The sequence below is a fragment of the Mustela nivalis genome (genome assembly GCF_964662115.1).
Source record: "Mustela nivalis genome assembly, chromosome: 17".
In the NCBI taxonomy this organism is placed as follows: domain Eukaryota; kingdom Metazoa; phylum Chordata; class Mammalia; order Carnivora; family Mustelidae; genus Mustela; species Mustela nivalis.
The window spans coordinates 28715456-28731888 of record NC_139036.1 but is presented as its reverse complement, the minus strand read 5'-3'; the positions used below and the strand labels follow the sequence as shown (position 1 = coordinate 28731888).

The following is a 16433-nucleotide window of genomic DNA, read 5'->3' as shown; positions in this document are numbered from 1 at the left end:
CAGAATGAGTGCTTTTCTTCCTAGCATGTGTAATCTACTTTTGAGAGTACTTTTTATGAAAATTAGTTAATCTTTAATCTCCCCTAGAACTCTTTATTCTATACCTTCCACCATTTTTTAAAGTGGCTTTGAATCTTAGATGCTATAACTGGGAACTGCTTCCAAAATCTACAGTGAAAATAAATACATGACTTATATTTTTCAGGTTTGTTTTGGAACAGTACAATGCACTCTCCTGGCTAACCTGTGACCCTGCAATCCAGGACAGACGCTCATGTCTCCCAATTCATTTTGTGGTGCTGAATCAGTTATATAACTTTATCATGAATATGCTGTGATCTTCATTCAGTGGAACTGTACAAGAAAAAAACAAGGAAAATATTTCGCTGCAAGATTAAGTTACAGTTATCTTCTCAGTGAAAGTCATCTGTGATGGGGTCTAATTCTTATTACTTCAACAAATATTGTTTTGACTTGGGGGGAGGGGCTATAACCCTGCTATTTTTCACTGACTATACTGAACTCTTTAGGATGATGACTGATCATACAAAACGTATTATAACATTTTCGTAGCAAAATTAACCTTTTTTTTCCAGTCACAGTATTTGTGAAAAGTAATGAGCCATAGTACCCAGTCATGTTAAATGAATATTAAAAGCATGGAGAGGAAACATGAGGAACAATGAATTTCAACATATGGCTTCAGAACATCAAGATGTTCTTGTATTGGATTATAGTATCTAGTATTCAAAAATGCCTGCATCTCTTATTTATTGTAAGTTTTTAAATGTATAAATTGTCTTATATTTCTTAACCTCTTTTATAAAAATTTTCCTAGAAGGTTTATACTGCCTTCTTGCTTTAAAGCAATTGGTCTAAAATATATGTAATCGTCTTAATTAAAAAGTTGCAGTAGGGTTGCTTTTAGAGTATTATTTTTTTGTAAGGGGGTGGGTGGGACGGACAGTAAATTTGTATTGTCTCGATGTACAGTTTAATGGGGATAGAGGGGGAATAATGTCCATACCATTGTGTGTGGAGGATTTACAGCTAAGCTGTAGTTGCAGAGTACATGTACAGTAATGAAGTTCACTGTGTTTATAAATTAAAAAGGTACCAGGTCTTACAGCATTTTATATATCACACCTTTACAGAATAACATGATGGCAATATACAAGTGATATTGTTGGGTGGTTTAACTTAGAATAAAATGAGAATTCTTCAGTTATATTTTGTACTATGGTTTAGGGCTATGACTAATATTTCAGGCCATTTCCAGTGAAAGAAACTTAGTTTTACAAGAAAAACATTTGCTACTGAATGCTTAAACTAATTTTGGTGTTTAATGTTACATGCTTAAATGTTTTTTTTTTTTTTTTCAGTTTTGACAGTGGCACATCTAGGCATGGGAATATTATTAATTATGAAAATTATCTTCAGGATCTGCTATAAGGTTGAAATTTAGCCCAGCTCTAGGCATTTTACAAATTATTTTAAGAACAGTCACTCTGATTGTTTGACTTTTTTTGTTTTTTTTAAATTAAAGATTGGGAATGTGTGTGAGAGTTGCATATGTATGTGTGTGTGTGTGTGTGTGTGTGTGTGCAATCAAACTGTGGTGTAAATAGATTCTCAGTGAATTCTGGTATTCAGACTCTATTCCACTAGTTAAAGAACCATTTTCTAAACTTAACCTGTTTCTTTTGCCTTTTTTATTTATTTAATTTTCTTGGTTTGGAGATGGCAGTCCCAAACACCAGAGTCTGTACTTTTCTGTAACACAGCTCAGATTAAGGCAGGGCATATGCCAAGGAGGTTCTCACCTCCCTAAAGAAGGGACTTGAATTTTAGGGACTTTAATTCACCCCTTCCTTCAATACAGCTTTCCCCCTTCTTGTTTGCACATGCCAAGAGAAATGCTTTTATGCAGGCTTTACCCCGTTAAAACGTTATTTCTACAGTGCTGCTCACAAGAGAGTCCAAGTTAGCCTCCTACCTGTGTTGCTGACTTGAATTCACAGTCACCAAGTCTACCTATCTTTCTTGGAAGCAGTCTAGCAAAATTCCGAATTTATACATTCACTAATTCTTCACAAAGACAAAATCAGTTGTATTTACAAAACTGTAATTCGGTATGTTTTATTTTGTTTTTACTGAAACTTGTTTTGTAAATACTATATGCTTAGCTTAAATATCACTTTCTTATGAACAGTATAACTTCTTCAAATTGTGTATATTAAAACATTAGCAAGTCTTGTTTTTTCTATAAAGAACACAACTGGTGACAAAGGTTTTCAATCACTTCTTCAAAATTACAATGCAATTCCAGTGGTCAGCATTTTTGAAATTAAAATTTGAAGATCACATCTGCATTCATTTTTAAATTATGCTAGCACACTACAGATTATGTTGGCATGTTTTGTTCTGTACTTAAACTTGTCTGAGATTTGAGGGAAAAGATGTTTATTTGGAATTTCTATAAAAAGTATCCTTTTTTATATACTTAGCTCAGTAGTGACTTTTAAAAATAAGAGCTATATTCTCAGTTGTTTAATATCACTAGCTTATAGTAACCACACCTCAGTTTGAAAATAGATTTTTAAAAATTATTCCCTGACAGTTTCTTTTATATGGAGCCATAAGGAAGAAACCCAGTATACAATTACTTCTTATCTGGGAATCAGGGAGTAGTTCCCAAATATACAGGATTTACTGATAAGAATTTTTTTTCTTCCCTTCACATACAAGTTCACATTTAAATAGAACATTATTAAATAGCCATTAGAAAAGGTCAGGAGACTTGTTTCAGAAAAAAATTAAGCCTTTTATGCAGGATGATGGATCTGACTTACTAATGTACTGTCACAGACAAGTATGGGTAGTTTTTTTGTTTGTTTAAATGGTAAAGCAAAATAATACATACTTTATACCAGTTGATCACCAACACCTTGACTTCTTTGTTACAGTGCTAATGTGTTTTTTGTGCAGTTATCCATTACCAAGCAGGGTGGAAGTTCAGTATTTTGGCATTTAAAAAGATTAGTTATATAATGTCTGCTTCCAGCCAGTGAGAAACATCTAGCCATACTTTCTTATGCAAGCCATTCAGTTATCAGGACTGTGAATTAACACTGTATGAATAAATTTCTGTACACCTTATTGTTTGGCCCGAAGGCCACCAAGTGTACTTATATGTAATCCTTAAATTTTAAAGTAGCTGTAATTTTTAAATCTTTCTAAACTTTTCTTAAACCACTAAAATTAAGCTCTTACTACTTAGTCAACTATCCTCAGCTGTATTCGTACTCAATTGTCAGTATGGCACAGATTACTGTATTAAAATATTCTTTTCGTCTTCATATTTACCTTCTGAGGTAATTTTTTAACTTAATGTGTTACTACAAAGATTTGCAGATCTTTAATCAAGCACTATGTTAATACTGTAATATCAAAATACTATGTTGCGTTATTTAAAATGTTCAAATTGAATACATTAAAAGGAAGTTTTTAAATGCTGTTGCATCATATAATTTGCTACTCATCCACTATGGCATCACATATCAGTCTATTAATACATTTAATGTTGCATGAGTAATGTTTTGGTCTGGGTTTCCTCTTAAGATTTTAGTTTGTCTAAATTAAGGAAAAATGTTTTTGACATACTTCTCCTCCCCCCCCCATCAGCTAGAAATCTTAACCTTCTGGTTTTTCTTGGTGTTTTAATGGGCCCAAGAACTGTGGTTTAAATTTTCATATGTTTTCTCTTTTGTGGAGTATGAATTAAAAACTGGATTTGGGACCTAAAATACTCCTCAGGTTGATGTATTCATGAAGTTTTAAAATAGCTTTAGTTTTTCAAAGTAAACTGGATTTGTGGACCTTAAAGTTACTGAGTTTAAACTACAAATTGTAACGTCATTACTGGACATGTCAGCATCAACTCTCTCAAAATAGCTTGGTCACTTTATGAAGGGGCGTTTTAAAGTTGTTGTTTAGCAGTGACATTTAATATGGTCCAAATTTTTTTTTTTTTAATGTGACAAAAAAAAAGAATAAGGAACAAACACTATTGCTGCCGAATGCCATAACACTGAGTTGTACAAATTGTGATTGAGGAAATGAAAAGGTTTATACTTTTTAAAAAAAAAACAAAAACTTCAAATGGAATAAATTATTCATGAAGCCTTCATTGTGGTGTCTCATTCTGTTAAAAATATTTCCATCTTAAACTTAGTAAAAATTAATAGTACTTTTTTCATTGTAAGTGGAAAGGGGTAACCTAGAAATTAATGGACTTTTAATTTCTCTATCTGAAGTATTTTATTTAAAAGGAGATTTTAACTATATCAATGATTAATATACAAGAAAATTATATGTACATACATTTTTCTTTTAGACTGATCAGTTTGGTATCAGTTTTCTAGTCTAAACAAGTTACTTTCAAATATTTAAAGCTTAGTTCAGTCCTATTTTATGTTTTGAAACATAATATAGGGGTTCAGATATGAACAATCCATTAAAAATACTTTGTATAGGCACCCATTTTAAATATTTTTGTACAAACTTAAGCTGAGTAAGGACAAACCCCCAAATTATCGTGTTCATTTTAAAATAGTTTCTGCCAGCAAAAGTTTTAAAATAGGGCTTAAAAGGAGGTGTATGTTGTTGGAACTTGTACCTTACTAAGTTATTCTACATCTCACAGTTCATATTACCTGTAATTTTTTTTCATGGTAGATTAAAATCCTTTATGGCTGCTTCTTGATCTAAATACTAAAAAAGTCTTGGGGATGCCTGGGGGCTCAGTTGGTTAAGCAACTGCCTTTGGCTCAGGTCATGATCCCAGGGTCCTAGGATCGAGCCCCACATCGGGCTCCTTGCTCAGTGTGGAGGCTGCTACTCCCTCTCCCTGCTACTCTGCCTACTTGTGCTCTCTCTCTCTGTGTCAAATAAATAAGTAAAATAAAACAATACCAAAAGTCTTACCTATACCCTGCTTTCTTTTCACAAACCTCAAAATGGGCTTCTTTCATATGTTTTCCTCCCAGTCTCTTAGGCATATGAGTTCTTTGAAACCCCTATGGTTGTTTTTGCCTTAAGGCTTTCCAACTTTCCAAATACACCCTTTATGTTCTGTAGAAGGCTCAAATGCAGAATAATTAAGGCATGCCAGAGGAAAAAAATGCGTAAAGTCTATAACAGGACTTTTTTTTTTTTTTTAAAGATTTTATTTTATTTGACAGAGATCACAAGTAGGCAGAGAGGCAGGCAGAGAGAGAGAGAGAGAGAGAGAGAGGAGGAAGCAGGCTCCCCGCTGAGCAGAGAGCCCGATGCGGGACTCGATCCCAGGACCCTTGAGATCATAATCTGAGCCGAAGGCAGCGGCTTAACCCACTGAGCCACCCAGGCGCCCCTATAACAGGACTTTTAAAACATGCTTCTAGAGGCGCCTGGATGGTTCATTTGATTGAGTCTGCCTTCAGGTCAGGTCATGATCTTGGGGTCCTGGGATCGAATCCCACAGAGATGCTTGGTGGAGATCCTGCTTCTCATTCTCACTCTCCCTCAAATGAATAAAATCCTAAGGGGGGAAAAAATGCTTTTAGCAAGATCCAGGATGGAAAAAAATGCAAAGAATCATGTATTTAATACTTTTTATCTTCCTTCTAAAGGGAGAAACTAAAAACCAGCTTGAAGGGTCCTTAAGCACTAAAATGTAAAATAACTTGACTATGATGAAATTAAAATCTGAGATAGTTAACTGACAAAAAAGGACTTAAAGGTGCCAGGTCCAAGAAAGTTACATCCTTGGTACTAAAAGAATTTGTAGATAATGATTTCAGAAATGCTGTAGAAAACTGGAAGATGCCAGAGGAGTGGAAACCTACAGCTTGCCCGTGTTTTAGTTTTAAAGTTAGAAACTACAGACAAATTTAGTTGAAAAAAAAGATTAGAAAACAGCATAGTTTCAGCACTCTTTGTTTAACAGACTATCTGCTGTACACTAGTCATGAGATATAAATCTTTGAACTTTAGCTCTAGTCTACTGACAAACATACTTGTGTGTATATATATATATAATTATTACCATAGGCCTTCTACTGTAATATAATAATGCAGTGCATATACAAGAAAGAGTAGAATAGTTGAAATCAATCTCTACATTTTATTTTGACAGCATTAGCAAACAATACAGAGATGCATATTTAGGTTATTTAATAAGGTTTCATGGTATCATTACACTGAAATCATTAATCTAAACCAGTATTCAGTACCATACTGTGCCAAAGGCGAAGAAATAAAATACAGTTCCTGCCCTCCAGGTACTTCTATTCTGGTAGGAGGGAAGAGGGGTTTTTGTTCTTGTTTTTTGTTTGGTTGTGTGTTTCGTGTTTTTAGGAGAGACAAGTTCAAACAAGACAGTGCAATATGTGATGTACTATGATGGAAGGGAGCAAAGGGTGTCTTGGGAACATTGATAAAGGGATACTTTAATGAAGAGATAGGTGGTTTGTCAAGAAAAGATTTGGAAACAAAGTGACACTTAAAGGATACATAGGTATTATATAAAGAGAATAAAGGAATTTCAGACAGAAGGAACCAGTTGAGGGGGTGGGGAGAGGGCCAGCCCATGAATACCATGAAGGATTTGGGAAACAAGCAGTTCCAACAGACTAAAACAGGTGCTTATGAGAGATAGATGAGATAGATAATGCAGGAGTCCAAGCCAGAATTAAGTCAGACCATGAAAAGCTCTTAATTTGAGTGCAACCTTAGGGAAAGTGAACTTTATCCCAAAGCAGGGAAGTGTTTTAGTAGTTGAGATGATTGATAATTAATTGAACAATCATCCAAAAAGGCTTGATTAATGGAGCTGTATCAACCTGGAGGGTTGTCTCCAATCTTGTGCTATAGAATCTTGGCTGGACCTAATTCTATTCAATATTCATGAAATTAATGAAGATATGATCTGCATAGCCAAAGCAGACAGCCAGTGTAAAAGAAGAGTCCAAAAGATCTCAAAGGAGAAAACAATAGAAGGAATCTTAACAATATAAAAGAGGACACTATTGAGGATAATTTTATACCATGTTGGGACGCTTGCCTGGCTCAGTTAAGCATCTGCCTTCAGCTCAGGTTATGATCCTTGGGATCAAATTCCACATCTGGCTCCTTGCTCAGCGGGAAGCCTGCTTCCCCCTCAGCCTCCTGCTCCTCCTGCATGTGCACTCTCTCTCTCCCTGCCCCCCCACACCATGACAAATAAATAAATAAAACCTTAGGAAAGTCCTACGTTGAGAAATCTGTAACTATATGACTCCTGAGGTCATTTTATTTTGATATTCTATGATTATATTTCCAAAGAATATTGGTCTTTAAATACAGAGGTCTTCTAATTTCTTGAAGCTCATTTCCTTGGCAGTAATCTACACCTAGTATATCTGAAACATCACTGTTTTTCTTTCTGTTTCTCCTTTTCTTTCTCTCCTTAGTCTTACTGAAAAATAGTTTAAAAAAGTGGAAAAGAGTAAAGTAAGCCATTCAGAGGACAGTATTTACCTCACTTAGGAAGGAGTTGCTATTTGAACCTGAAGCATGTTTCACCATATCTAAACACCAGTAATTGTTAAGACATATTTTTATGTACCACTAAAACATAAAAAATGCTAAGTAAATTACACTACTGATTTTGAGACATCCCAATGTCAGAGGCTTATTGGTAGCTCAGTTGGTTAAGCATCTGACTCTTGATTTTGGCTCAGGCCATGATCTCAAAAGTTGTGAGATTGAGCTCCACCATGGACTCTGCATGGACATGAAGCCTGCTTAAGATTCTCCATCTCTCCCTCTGCCACTTTGTCCCACTTGTGTGTATGCTTTCTCTCTCAAATATTTTTTAAAAAGACATTCCAATTTCATAAATGTTAAAAAGTAAAAAAAATGGGGCACCTGAGTAGCTCTGTCAGTTAAGTGTCTGAGTGTCTTAATTTTGGCTCAGGTCACGATCTCACACTCTTGAGATCTTGAGACCAAGCCCGACATGGAGCTCTGAGCTCAATGCAGAGTATGCTTGAGGATTCTCTTTATACCTCTCCCCCACCCTTCCTCCCATTTTCTCTCTCTCAAAAAAATAAAAAATTAAAAAAAATAAAATCTGAAAAATTGTAACAGTTGATGAAATATATCTTTTTGTGAGTAGAAATGGTAATAAGCTCAGTACCACATTAATCTTAAAAGGGGATTATTTCCTCAAGCATTTTATATCACAAAGAGTACACCATAAGGTAAGATACTCCTTCACTAATCAAAAAGTTTGTGGTTTATAAGCACATATACGTTCTTAATCTGTCTAAATACCACAGCTGCAAAATCTTTAAAAATTTATTTTAGTATAGTTTAGGAATAAGTGTCAGAGGAAGCAGATTTAAAACTCAGAAGTTCATGAGTAGTGGTATATAGGTATCTACAAGGGACTACTATGCAGCCATCAAAATATGAAATCTTGCCATTTGCAATGATGTGGATGCTAAGCAAAATAAGTCAATCAGAGAAAGGCAATTATATGATCTTAATCTCAGGAAACAAACTGAAGGTTGCTGGAGGGGAGGTGGGTGGGAGGGATGAGGTGACTGGGTGATGGACATTGGAGAGGGTATGTACTATGGTGAGTGCTGTGAATTATGTAAGACTGATGATTCACAGAGCTGTACCCCTGAAGCCAATAATACATTATATGTTAATAAGAAAAAGTTCATGAGTAAATCTTTTTTCTCTAAATTCTATATGATGGTCAAAATTACTTCACTGGCAAACACTGCAATGTAGATTTGAAAGACTGACTATGTGGATGTAAATGGGGAGAGGCCTGGAGCCTGGGATGACTTCCAGGTTTCTGGCTGGAGCAATTCTGGGTAGTGGGTGATACTCACTGAGGTAAGAATTGGAAGAGAAGAATGGGATGCCTGGGTGGCTTAGTGAGTTAAGCAGTTAAGCATCTGCCTTTGGCTCAGGTCATGATTCCAAGGGTCCTGGGATTGAGTCCTGCATCATGTTCCTTGCTCAGGGAGGAGCCTGCTTCTTCCTCTGCCTCTGCCACTCCCCCTGCTTGTACGCTCTCTCTTTAAAAAAAAAAAAAAAAAAAAAAAAAAAAAAAAGATTTATTTTAGAGATCACAAGTAGGCAGAGAGGGGAAGCAGGCTCCCTGCTGAGCAGAGAGCCTGATATGGGGCTCGATCCCAGGACCCTGAGATCATGACCTGAGCTGAAGGCAGAGGCTTAACCCCACTGAGCCATCCAGGCACCCCCCTGACAAATCTTAAAAAAAAACTGGAAGGGAAAGAAAGGGGACTTAGTGTCAGCACTCATCACCTTTATACTCCAGCTATCTTATTTGGGCTGGGTGTGTTCTGCTCTTTTCTTCTTTTCTTTTTCTTTCTTTCTTTCTTTCTTTTTTTTTTTTTTTAAAGATTTTATGTATTTATTTGAGAGAGAGAGAGTATGAGAAGGGGAAAGGTCAGGGGGAGAACCAGATTTCTGAGCGGGGAGCCCTATACAGGACATGTTCCCGTGATTCTGGAATCATTACCTGAGTTGAAGGAAGATGCTTAACTGACTGAGCCACCCAGGCACCCTTTTCTCCTTTTTTAAAATTCAGATTCAATTAATTAACATATAATGTATTACTAGCTTTAGAGGTAGAGGTCAGTGATTTATCAGTCTTTTTAAAAAATATGATTAGCCTTCCCTTTATATATATTATTATACTTTTTCTCATTTTTTAAAATTTAAATTCATTTAATTAACAAATAATGTATTTTTTATTTCAGAGGTAGAGGTCAGTGATTCATCAGTCTTATATATAATACCCAGTGCCCTTCTTAATGTCCATCACCCAGTTACCCAATCCCCACCACCCCCACCTTGCTGGCCAACAACGCTGTTTTCTTCCTATGATTAAGAGTCTCTTATGGTTTGTCTCCCTCTCTGATTTCTTCTTGCTTTATTTTGTCCTCTCTTCCCCTGTGATCCCCTTTTATGTCTTAAATTCTGAGTGATGATAATTGTCTTTTTCTGTTTGGCTTATTTTGCTTAGCATAATACCCTTTAGTTCCATCTACATCATTGCAAATGGTAAGATTTCACTTCTTTTTGATGGCTGAGTAGTGTTCCTGTGTGTGTGTGTGTGTGTGTGTGTGTGTGTGTGTGTGTGTGTTTCTATATACAGACACACTACATCTTTATCTATTCATCTGATGAATAGATGATGGACATCTGGGCTCTTTCCAGAGTTTGGCTGTTATACACATCAGGTGCAGTGCCCCTTTGGATCACTACATTTATATCTTTGGGGTAAATACTCAGTAGTGCAATTGCTAGGTCATGGGATAGTTCCATTTTCAACTCTTTGGGGAATCTCCATACTGTTTTCTAGAGTGGCTGCACCAGCTTGCATTCCCACCAAAACAGTGTAAGAGTGTTCCTTTTCTCTGCATCCTTGCCAATATCTGTCGTTCCTGACCTGCTAATTTTAGCCATTCTGACTGATATGAGGTGGTATCTCATTGTGGTTTTGATTTGCATTTCCCTGATGCCAAGTGATGTGGAGCTTTTATTCATGTGTCTGTTAGCCATTTGGATGTCTTCTTTGCAGAAATGTCTGTTCATGTCTTCTGCCCATTTCTTGATTGGATTGTTTGTTCTTTGGATGTTGAGTTTGATAAGTTCCCACAGATCTTGGATACTAGCTATTTCTCTATGTCATTTGTAAATATCTTCTCCCATTCTGTCAGTCATCTTTTGGTTTTGTCAACTGTTTCCTTTGCTGTGCAAAAGCTTTTGATCTTGATGAAATCCCAATAGTTCACTGGAATGAAATCCCAGTCATTCATTTTTGCTTTTGTTTCCCTTGCCTTTAGAAATGTGTCTAGCAAAAAGTTGCAGCTGAGGTCACAGAATTTGCTGCCTGTGCTCTCCTTCAGAATTTGATGGATTCCTCTCATATTTAGGTCTTTCAACCATTTTGAGTCAATTGTGTATGTTGTAAGGAAATGGTCCAGTTTCATTCTTCTGTTTGTGGCTAAAAGGGTTCTATTCCTGACTGTAAGGGTAGTTCAACATCTGCAAACCAATCAATGTCATACACTACATAAATAAAGGAAGGACACGAATGATATGATCCTCTCAACAGATGCACAAAAAGCATTTGACAAAGTACAGCATCTTTCTTGATTAAAACTCTTCACAGTGTAGGGATAGAGGGAATATACCTCAATATCATAAAAGCCATCTATGAAAAGCCCACAGTGAATATCATTCTCAATGGGGAAAAATTGAGAGCTTCCCCCTTAAGGTCAGAAACATGGCAAGGACGTCCACTATCACCACTGATGTTCAACAGAGTACTTGAAGTCATAGACTCAGAAATCAGACAACAAAAAGAAAAGGTATCCGAATCGGCAAAGAAGTCAAACTCTCACTCTTTGCAGATGATATACTTCATGTGGAAAACCCCCAAATTACTAAAACTCATACAGGAATTCAGCAACGTGGCAGGATACAAAATCAATGCACAGAAATCAGCTGCATTTCTATGCACTAACAATGAAACAGAAATTAAGGAGTCAATCCCATTTACAATTGCACCAAAACCCATAAGATATCTAGGAATAAACCTAACCAAAGAGGAAAAGGATCTATACTCAGAAAACTATAGAACACTCATGAAAGAAATTGAGAAGACACAAAGAAATGGAAAAATGTTCCATGTTCATGGACTAGAAGAACAAATATTGTTAAAATGTTTATGCAACCTAGAGCAATCTATACATTCAAAGCAATCTCTCCCAAAATACCATCAACTTTTTTCCAGAGCTGGAACAAATAATCCTAAAATTTGTATGGAACTAGAAAAGACCAAAGGAGTGTTGAAAAAGAAAACCAATACTGGTGATATCACAGTCCTAGACTTCAAGCTCTATTACAAAGCTGTAATCATCAGGACAGTATGGTATTGGCACAAAAACAGACACATAGATCAATGGAACAGAACAGAGAGCCCAGAAATGGATCCTCAACTCTATGGTCAACTAATCTTCGACAAAGCAGATAAGAATATCCAATGAAAAAAAGACAGTCTCTTCAACAAATGGTGTTGGGAAAATCAATCTGCGGTTGTCTTAGACTGAAATGGATCTGCACGTTGTTTCTCCATTACTGATCACAGGATAATAAACAACCAGAGTTGGAAGAAATCTTAAAAATCACGTAGTTCACATCCCGTTTTTCCTCCTATTCACCTGTCAAACAGTCTTTGATTTCTCTTCATACTCCTCCTGTGAAATGACCATCCAGGGAGATTAAATTGTTTAGCCTCTCTTGGTCTCAATTTCCCCACAATTATAAAATAGACTATTACCTACCTCAGAGAATTGAATCGGATAATAGATATAAAATACTAGTGCCTAGCAAGTGTTCAATAAATGTTCTCATTAAATGTCAGCTTAAAAATGACAATTTATAATTTGTAAGCTAAGACACTGTAAAATCAATTTTAGTGTGTAGTGACTAGCAATTAAAAAAAATTTTTTTGAAGGTTTTATTTTTAAGTAACCTCTACATCCAATGTAGGGCTTGAACTTAAACCCTGACTGGGATCAGGGGTTGCGTGGTCCACTGACTGAGCCAGCCCACTTCCCCGTGACCAGCAATTTAAAGAAATGAAATAGGGAGGACCTGGATGGCTTAGCTGATTAAACCTCTGCCTTAGACTCAAGTCACGATCCCAGGGTCCTGGGATCTACCCCTATATTGGGCTCCCTGCTCGGCCCCATGTTGGGGAGTCTACTTCTTCCTCTCTCTCTGCCTCTCCCCCTGCTCATGCTCTCTTGGTCACGCTCTCTCAAATAAATCTTAAGAAAAAAAAGAAAAAAAGAGGGCGCCTGGGTGGCTCAGTAGGTTAAGCCACTGCCTTCAGCTCAGGTCATGGTCTCAGGGTCCTGGGATTGAGCCCCACATTGGGCTCTCTGGTTGGCGGGGAGCCTGCTTCCCCCTCTGTCTCTGCCTGCCTCTCTGCTTACTTGTGATCTCTGTCTGTCAAATAAATACATAAAATCTTAAAAAAAAAAAAAAAGGAATAGAACATATAACATGTAGTATGTACATTATTTCATAAAAATTTTGTTCCATTTAAATGTTGTTATGGGGATGCCTGGCTGGCTCAGTTGGTGAAGCATGTGACTCTTGATCTCGCGGTTGTGAATTCAGACCCTGTGTTCGGTATAGTAATTTAAGAAAACAAAATCTTAAAAAAAAATGTGGGTATATATGCGCGTGTGTGTCCTGGGTCACAATATGAAATGTATTACTGTAGGTCAGGTGGAAAAAAGTTCGAGAAACATTGTAATACACATTAGTTCTTTTCTTCCTTTGCTGATTTTTAATGCTGCAAGCAGTCTTTATTAGGTTATCATTCTATGCATGCCTTAGTAACTATAGAGTATGAAGTTCCAGCTCTGTAAAATATTTTTGTTTCTAGCTTGTAGCACAGTATCTGGTAAACAGAAGGTGCTAATGCACACTGATTGTACCAGGAATTAGAAATAGTATGAAAATATATAGAGATTAGTACTTCTTAATCTTTTCTAGGTGCTTAGACTCCGTTTGAAAGGTTGTTGCATGTGACTCCATCCATCACTTTTTAAGGATCTATGGACACTAAGTTTTTGTTTTTATTTTTTATTAAAGATTTTATTTATTGGACACAGAGAGAGACCACAAGTAGGCGGAGGCAGGCAGAGGGGGAGGCAGGGCGTGGTGGAGGGGAGAGAACAGACTCCCTGCTGAGCAGAGAGCCTAGTGGGGAGCTCGATCCCAGGACCCTGGGATCATGACCTGAGCGGAAGGCAGAGGCTTAACTACTGAGCGACCCAGGCGCCCTGGTTTTTGTTTTTAAATTGAAGTATAGTTGATATACAATGTTATGTTAATTTCAGGTGTACAATATAGTGATTGGACATTTTATGAAATATAGTCACGACAAGTGTAGCTACATCGATTACAATACCAACTTCTATGTTCCAAGGAGCTACTCATTCCATAACTAGAAGCCTGTACCTCCCACTCCCCCTTACCCATTTTTCCCATTCCCCAACCCCTGACCCTAAAGTACAGAACACTGAAATTAAGATGTTTAACTTCTGACCAGGAGGGTGTGAGGTCAATAGCGAAAGCAAGCTCAGGAAAAGATTAATTTTAAATTCACCTGTAAATCCTAGGATTCTAGAACTTTGGCGCTAGGAGGGCAGAGGCAGAGATGGAGAGAAGAGTACAGTCTGATTCCATTGGTGTTCCGGTCACAGAATAGTGGAAACAACTTTAACATTTCTTTTACATACGTTACTTCATTCAGGTGCCGCAAAAATCCTATGACGATGAAGCTGCAGCTCGGGAGGGCTTAAGGACGTAATCGAAAAGGACGCAGGTGGTAAGGACGCTTTAGAGAAGACACTGGAAGCACTGGACTAAATTAAATCTCCGTGTGTAGAGTGGTGTGGTTAGGCTGGGCAACAGCGGGGAGGAAGGGGTGGGGCCGCGCACGCGCACCGTCGCATCAACGCCGACGTCTCTGGGTTTCCTTTCGCAGCCAGCGGTCCTCTCAGTGCAGTACGGTGGCCGAGGGGAGCCAGGCGCTTGGGATGAATGAAGGTGCTGGATGAAGGTTGAAACAGCTCCCTCCGCTTTCCCTTCCCTTCAGTCCGGGTTCTTTCTTTGTGCTTGTGCGGTGTCCCCATACAGCCTATCGCACTGCCGACCCCACTGATCCCGGCGTCTGGGTTTTTGGTTCCCGGGACGACTCAGGCACAGCTAGGGTTGGCGAATCGGGATTATCGCCTAGGCCCAATTTCGGATCGCGCTCTTGATTTCTACAGCGTCCCGCCTCTAGGGCGCGGAATCCGTGTTGGGTCCCGGGAGGTTGGAGGGCAAATCTGAAAGGTATGACAGAGCTTCCGCCTCTCAGGCCTTAGCGCGTTCCCCGGTTCATGTCGGTCACTAGCCTCACATTTCTCTGCCAGAGCGACTGGTTGGTTCTCGTTACGCTGAGGGCGAGACCTGTGAGCATACACAGGTCTTGGTGCCTCTGCTCCCTCAGCCCGCCCTTCTATGAAAAGGGCAGCTCCTTTTGCTTAAAAACTAAGTAACTTTTCTGCTCAGGGCTCCGTTAACCCACGATTTGGTTAGTCTGTGGGTTTTAGAGGGGATAGCTTTGGCCACCTACTCCCTGCCTTTTGTGGGGGGGGGGGGGGACGAGGGGGAGGAAGTCTTCTGATGACTAGTGAAGACAGAGAAGTGTCCAAGTGGAACTCTTTCTCCCATAGCGAATTGCATCTCCATAGCTGTTTTTCTGCCCATGCAACACAAGGGACATTAGGATAGTGTTATGATCTCCAGAACGTTGCATCTGGCATTGCTTTTGGCTAATGAGATTTAGTTCCATTGAGTTGTGGAGGGTGGGAAAGAGAAGCCTAACAGTTCTTTCCATTTGTTGAGTAGGCGTAAGAAACTAAAGAGGTGCGGAAGAGGAATGTTCTTTAGTACTCATTTTTATTTGCATTGTAGTGCTCAGACGGTGGATGCAGTGGAGAAAGTCTTGGACTGAGATTTAACAGATGAGCGTTCAGCCTTGGATTTTGCCACTAGCTAGTCATCACTATATGCCTGTTACTTAATCTCTCTGGGCTTCATATTTCTTCTTTGCAAAATAAGTATTAGAACAGAAGATCCCTAGGGCTGGAGGAACTATTAATGTACTCCGTTTTCTTTCTCACTTTTTAGGTGGGAGTAAAAACATAGGGAGCCTTTAATTGTGCCAGAAACATAGCCAGCATGGGAACCTATTAAAGAAAGACCACATTTCTCAGGGTTTTTAAAGAGGGGCCATTCATACATGCAGGAGTTATACCTACTTTCCTGTTTTGTTTTGTTTTGTTTTGTTTTTAATCATTAGGATCAACAGTGATAATGGCTGAATGTACAAGTCTTCAGTTTGTCAGCCCTTTTGCTTTCGAGGCAATGCAGAAGGTGGATGTTGTTCGGTTGGCATCTTTAAGTGATCCGGAATTAAGACTTCTCCTGCCCTGCTTGGTGCGGATGGCACTCTGTGCTCCTGCTGACCAGAGCCAAAGCTGGGCTCAGGATAAAAAACTGATCCTTCGTCTTCTCTCTGGAGTGGAAGCTGTCAATTCCATTGTTGCCTTGTTGTCTGTGGATTTTCATGCTTTAGAACAGGATGCCAGCAAGGAACAGCAGCTTAGGTAATGTTGTGCTATATGATATGTGGGTTGGGATTTACTTAGATTTGTCAAAGAAGAGGGAATCAAATATTTCTTTGGAGCTTTTAGGACTTTTTATTGGATGTATTCTCCCAGAAAAGATTG

General features: G+C 38.2%; 2 protein-coding genes and 1 long non-coding RNA gene across 8 annotated transcripts in view; 2 read left to right on the top strand and 1 right to left on the bottom strand.

The window, feature by feature from the left end:
* MED13 (mediator complex subunit 13) overlaps positions 1-4189 on the top strand; it is a 105160-nt gene extending 100971 nt beyond the window's left edge. For both annotated transcript variants that reach the window (XR_014304631.1, XM_082705870.1), the window contains one exon: positions 206-4189. Coding sequence is in view for 1 of the 2 variants with exons in the window: in XM_082705870.1 (XP_082561996.1) it covers positions 206-338 (133 nt within the window). In the remaining variant the exon portion in view is untranslated. The remainder of the gene's footprint in view (positions 1-205) is intronic.
* On the bottom strand, positions 2109-14538 carry LOC309851134. 3 transcript variants are annotated; one of them, XR_014304642.1, is made up of 4 exons: positions 14261-14538; positions 8931-9119; positions 5426-5581; positions 2109-5204 (listed from the first exon to the last, which is right to left on the bottom strand). It is a non-coding gene; the product is annotated as an uncharacterized lncRNA (long non-coding RNA). The 3 variants fall into 3 exon arrangements; XR_014304643.1 differs by lacking the exon at positions 8931-9119 and having other exon boundaries at positions 14261-14383; XR_014304644.1 differs by lacking the exons at positions 2109-5204; positions 8931-9119 and having other exon boundaries at positions 5414-5581; positions 14261-14383.
* A 66-nt stretch (positions 14539-14604) lies between these two features.
* INTS2 (integrator complex subunit 2) overlaps positions 14605-16433 on the top strand; it is a 48176-nt gene continuing 46347 nt past the window's right edge. The window contains exons 1-2 of one of the 3 annotated variants that reach the window (XM_082705887.1): positions 14605-14716; positions 16004-16310. In XM_082705887.1, the coding sequence (XP_082562013.1) occupies positions 14698-14716; positions 16004-16310 (326 nt within the window). In that variant the 5' untranslated portion in view covers positions 14605-14697. Of the gene's footprint in view, positions 14992-16003; positions 16311-16433 lie in introns of all 3 variants that reach the window. The other 2 variants (XM_082705888.1, XM_082705889.1) reach the window with 2 other exon arrangements.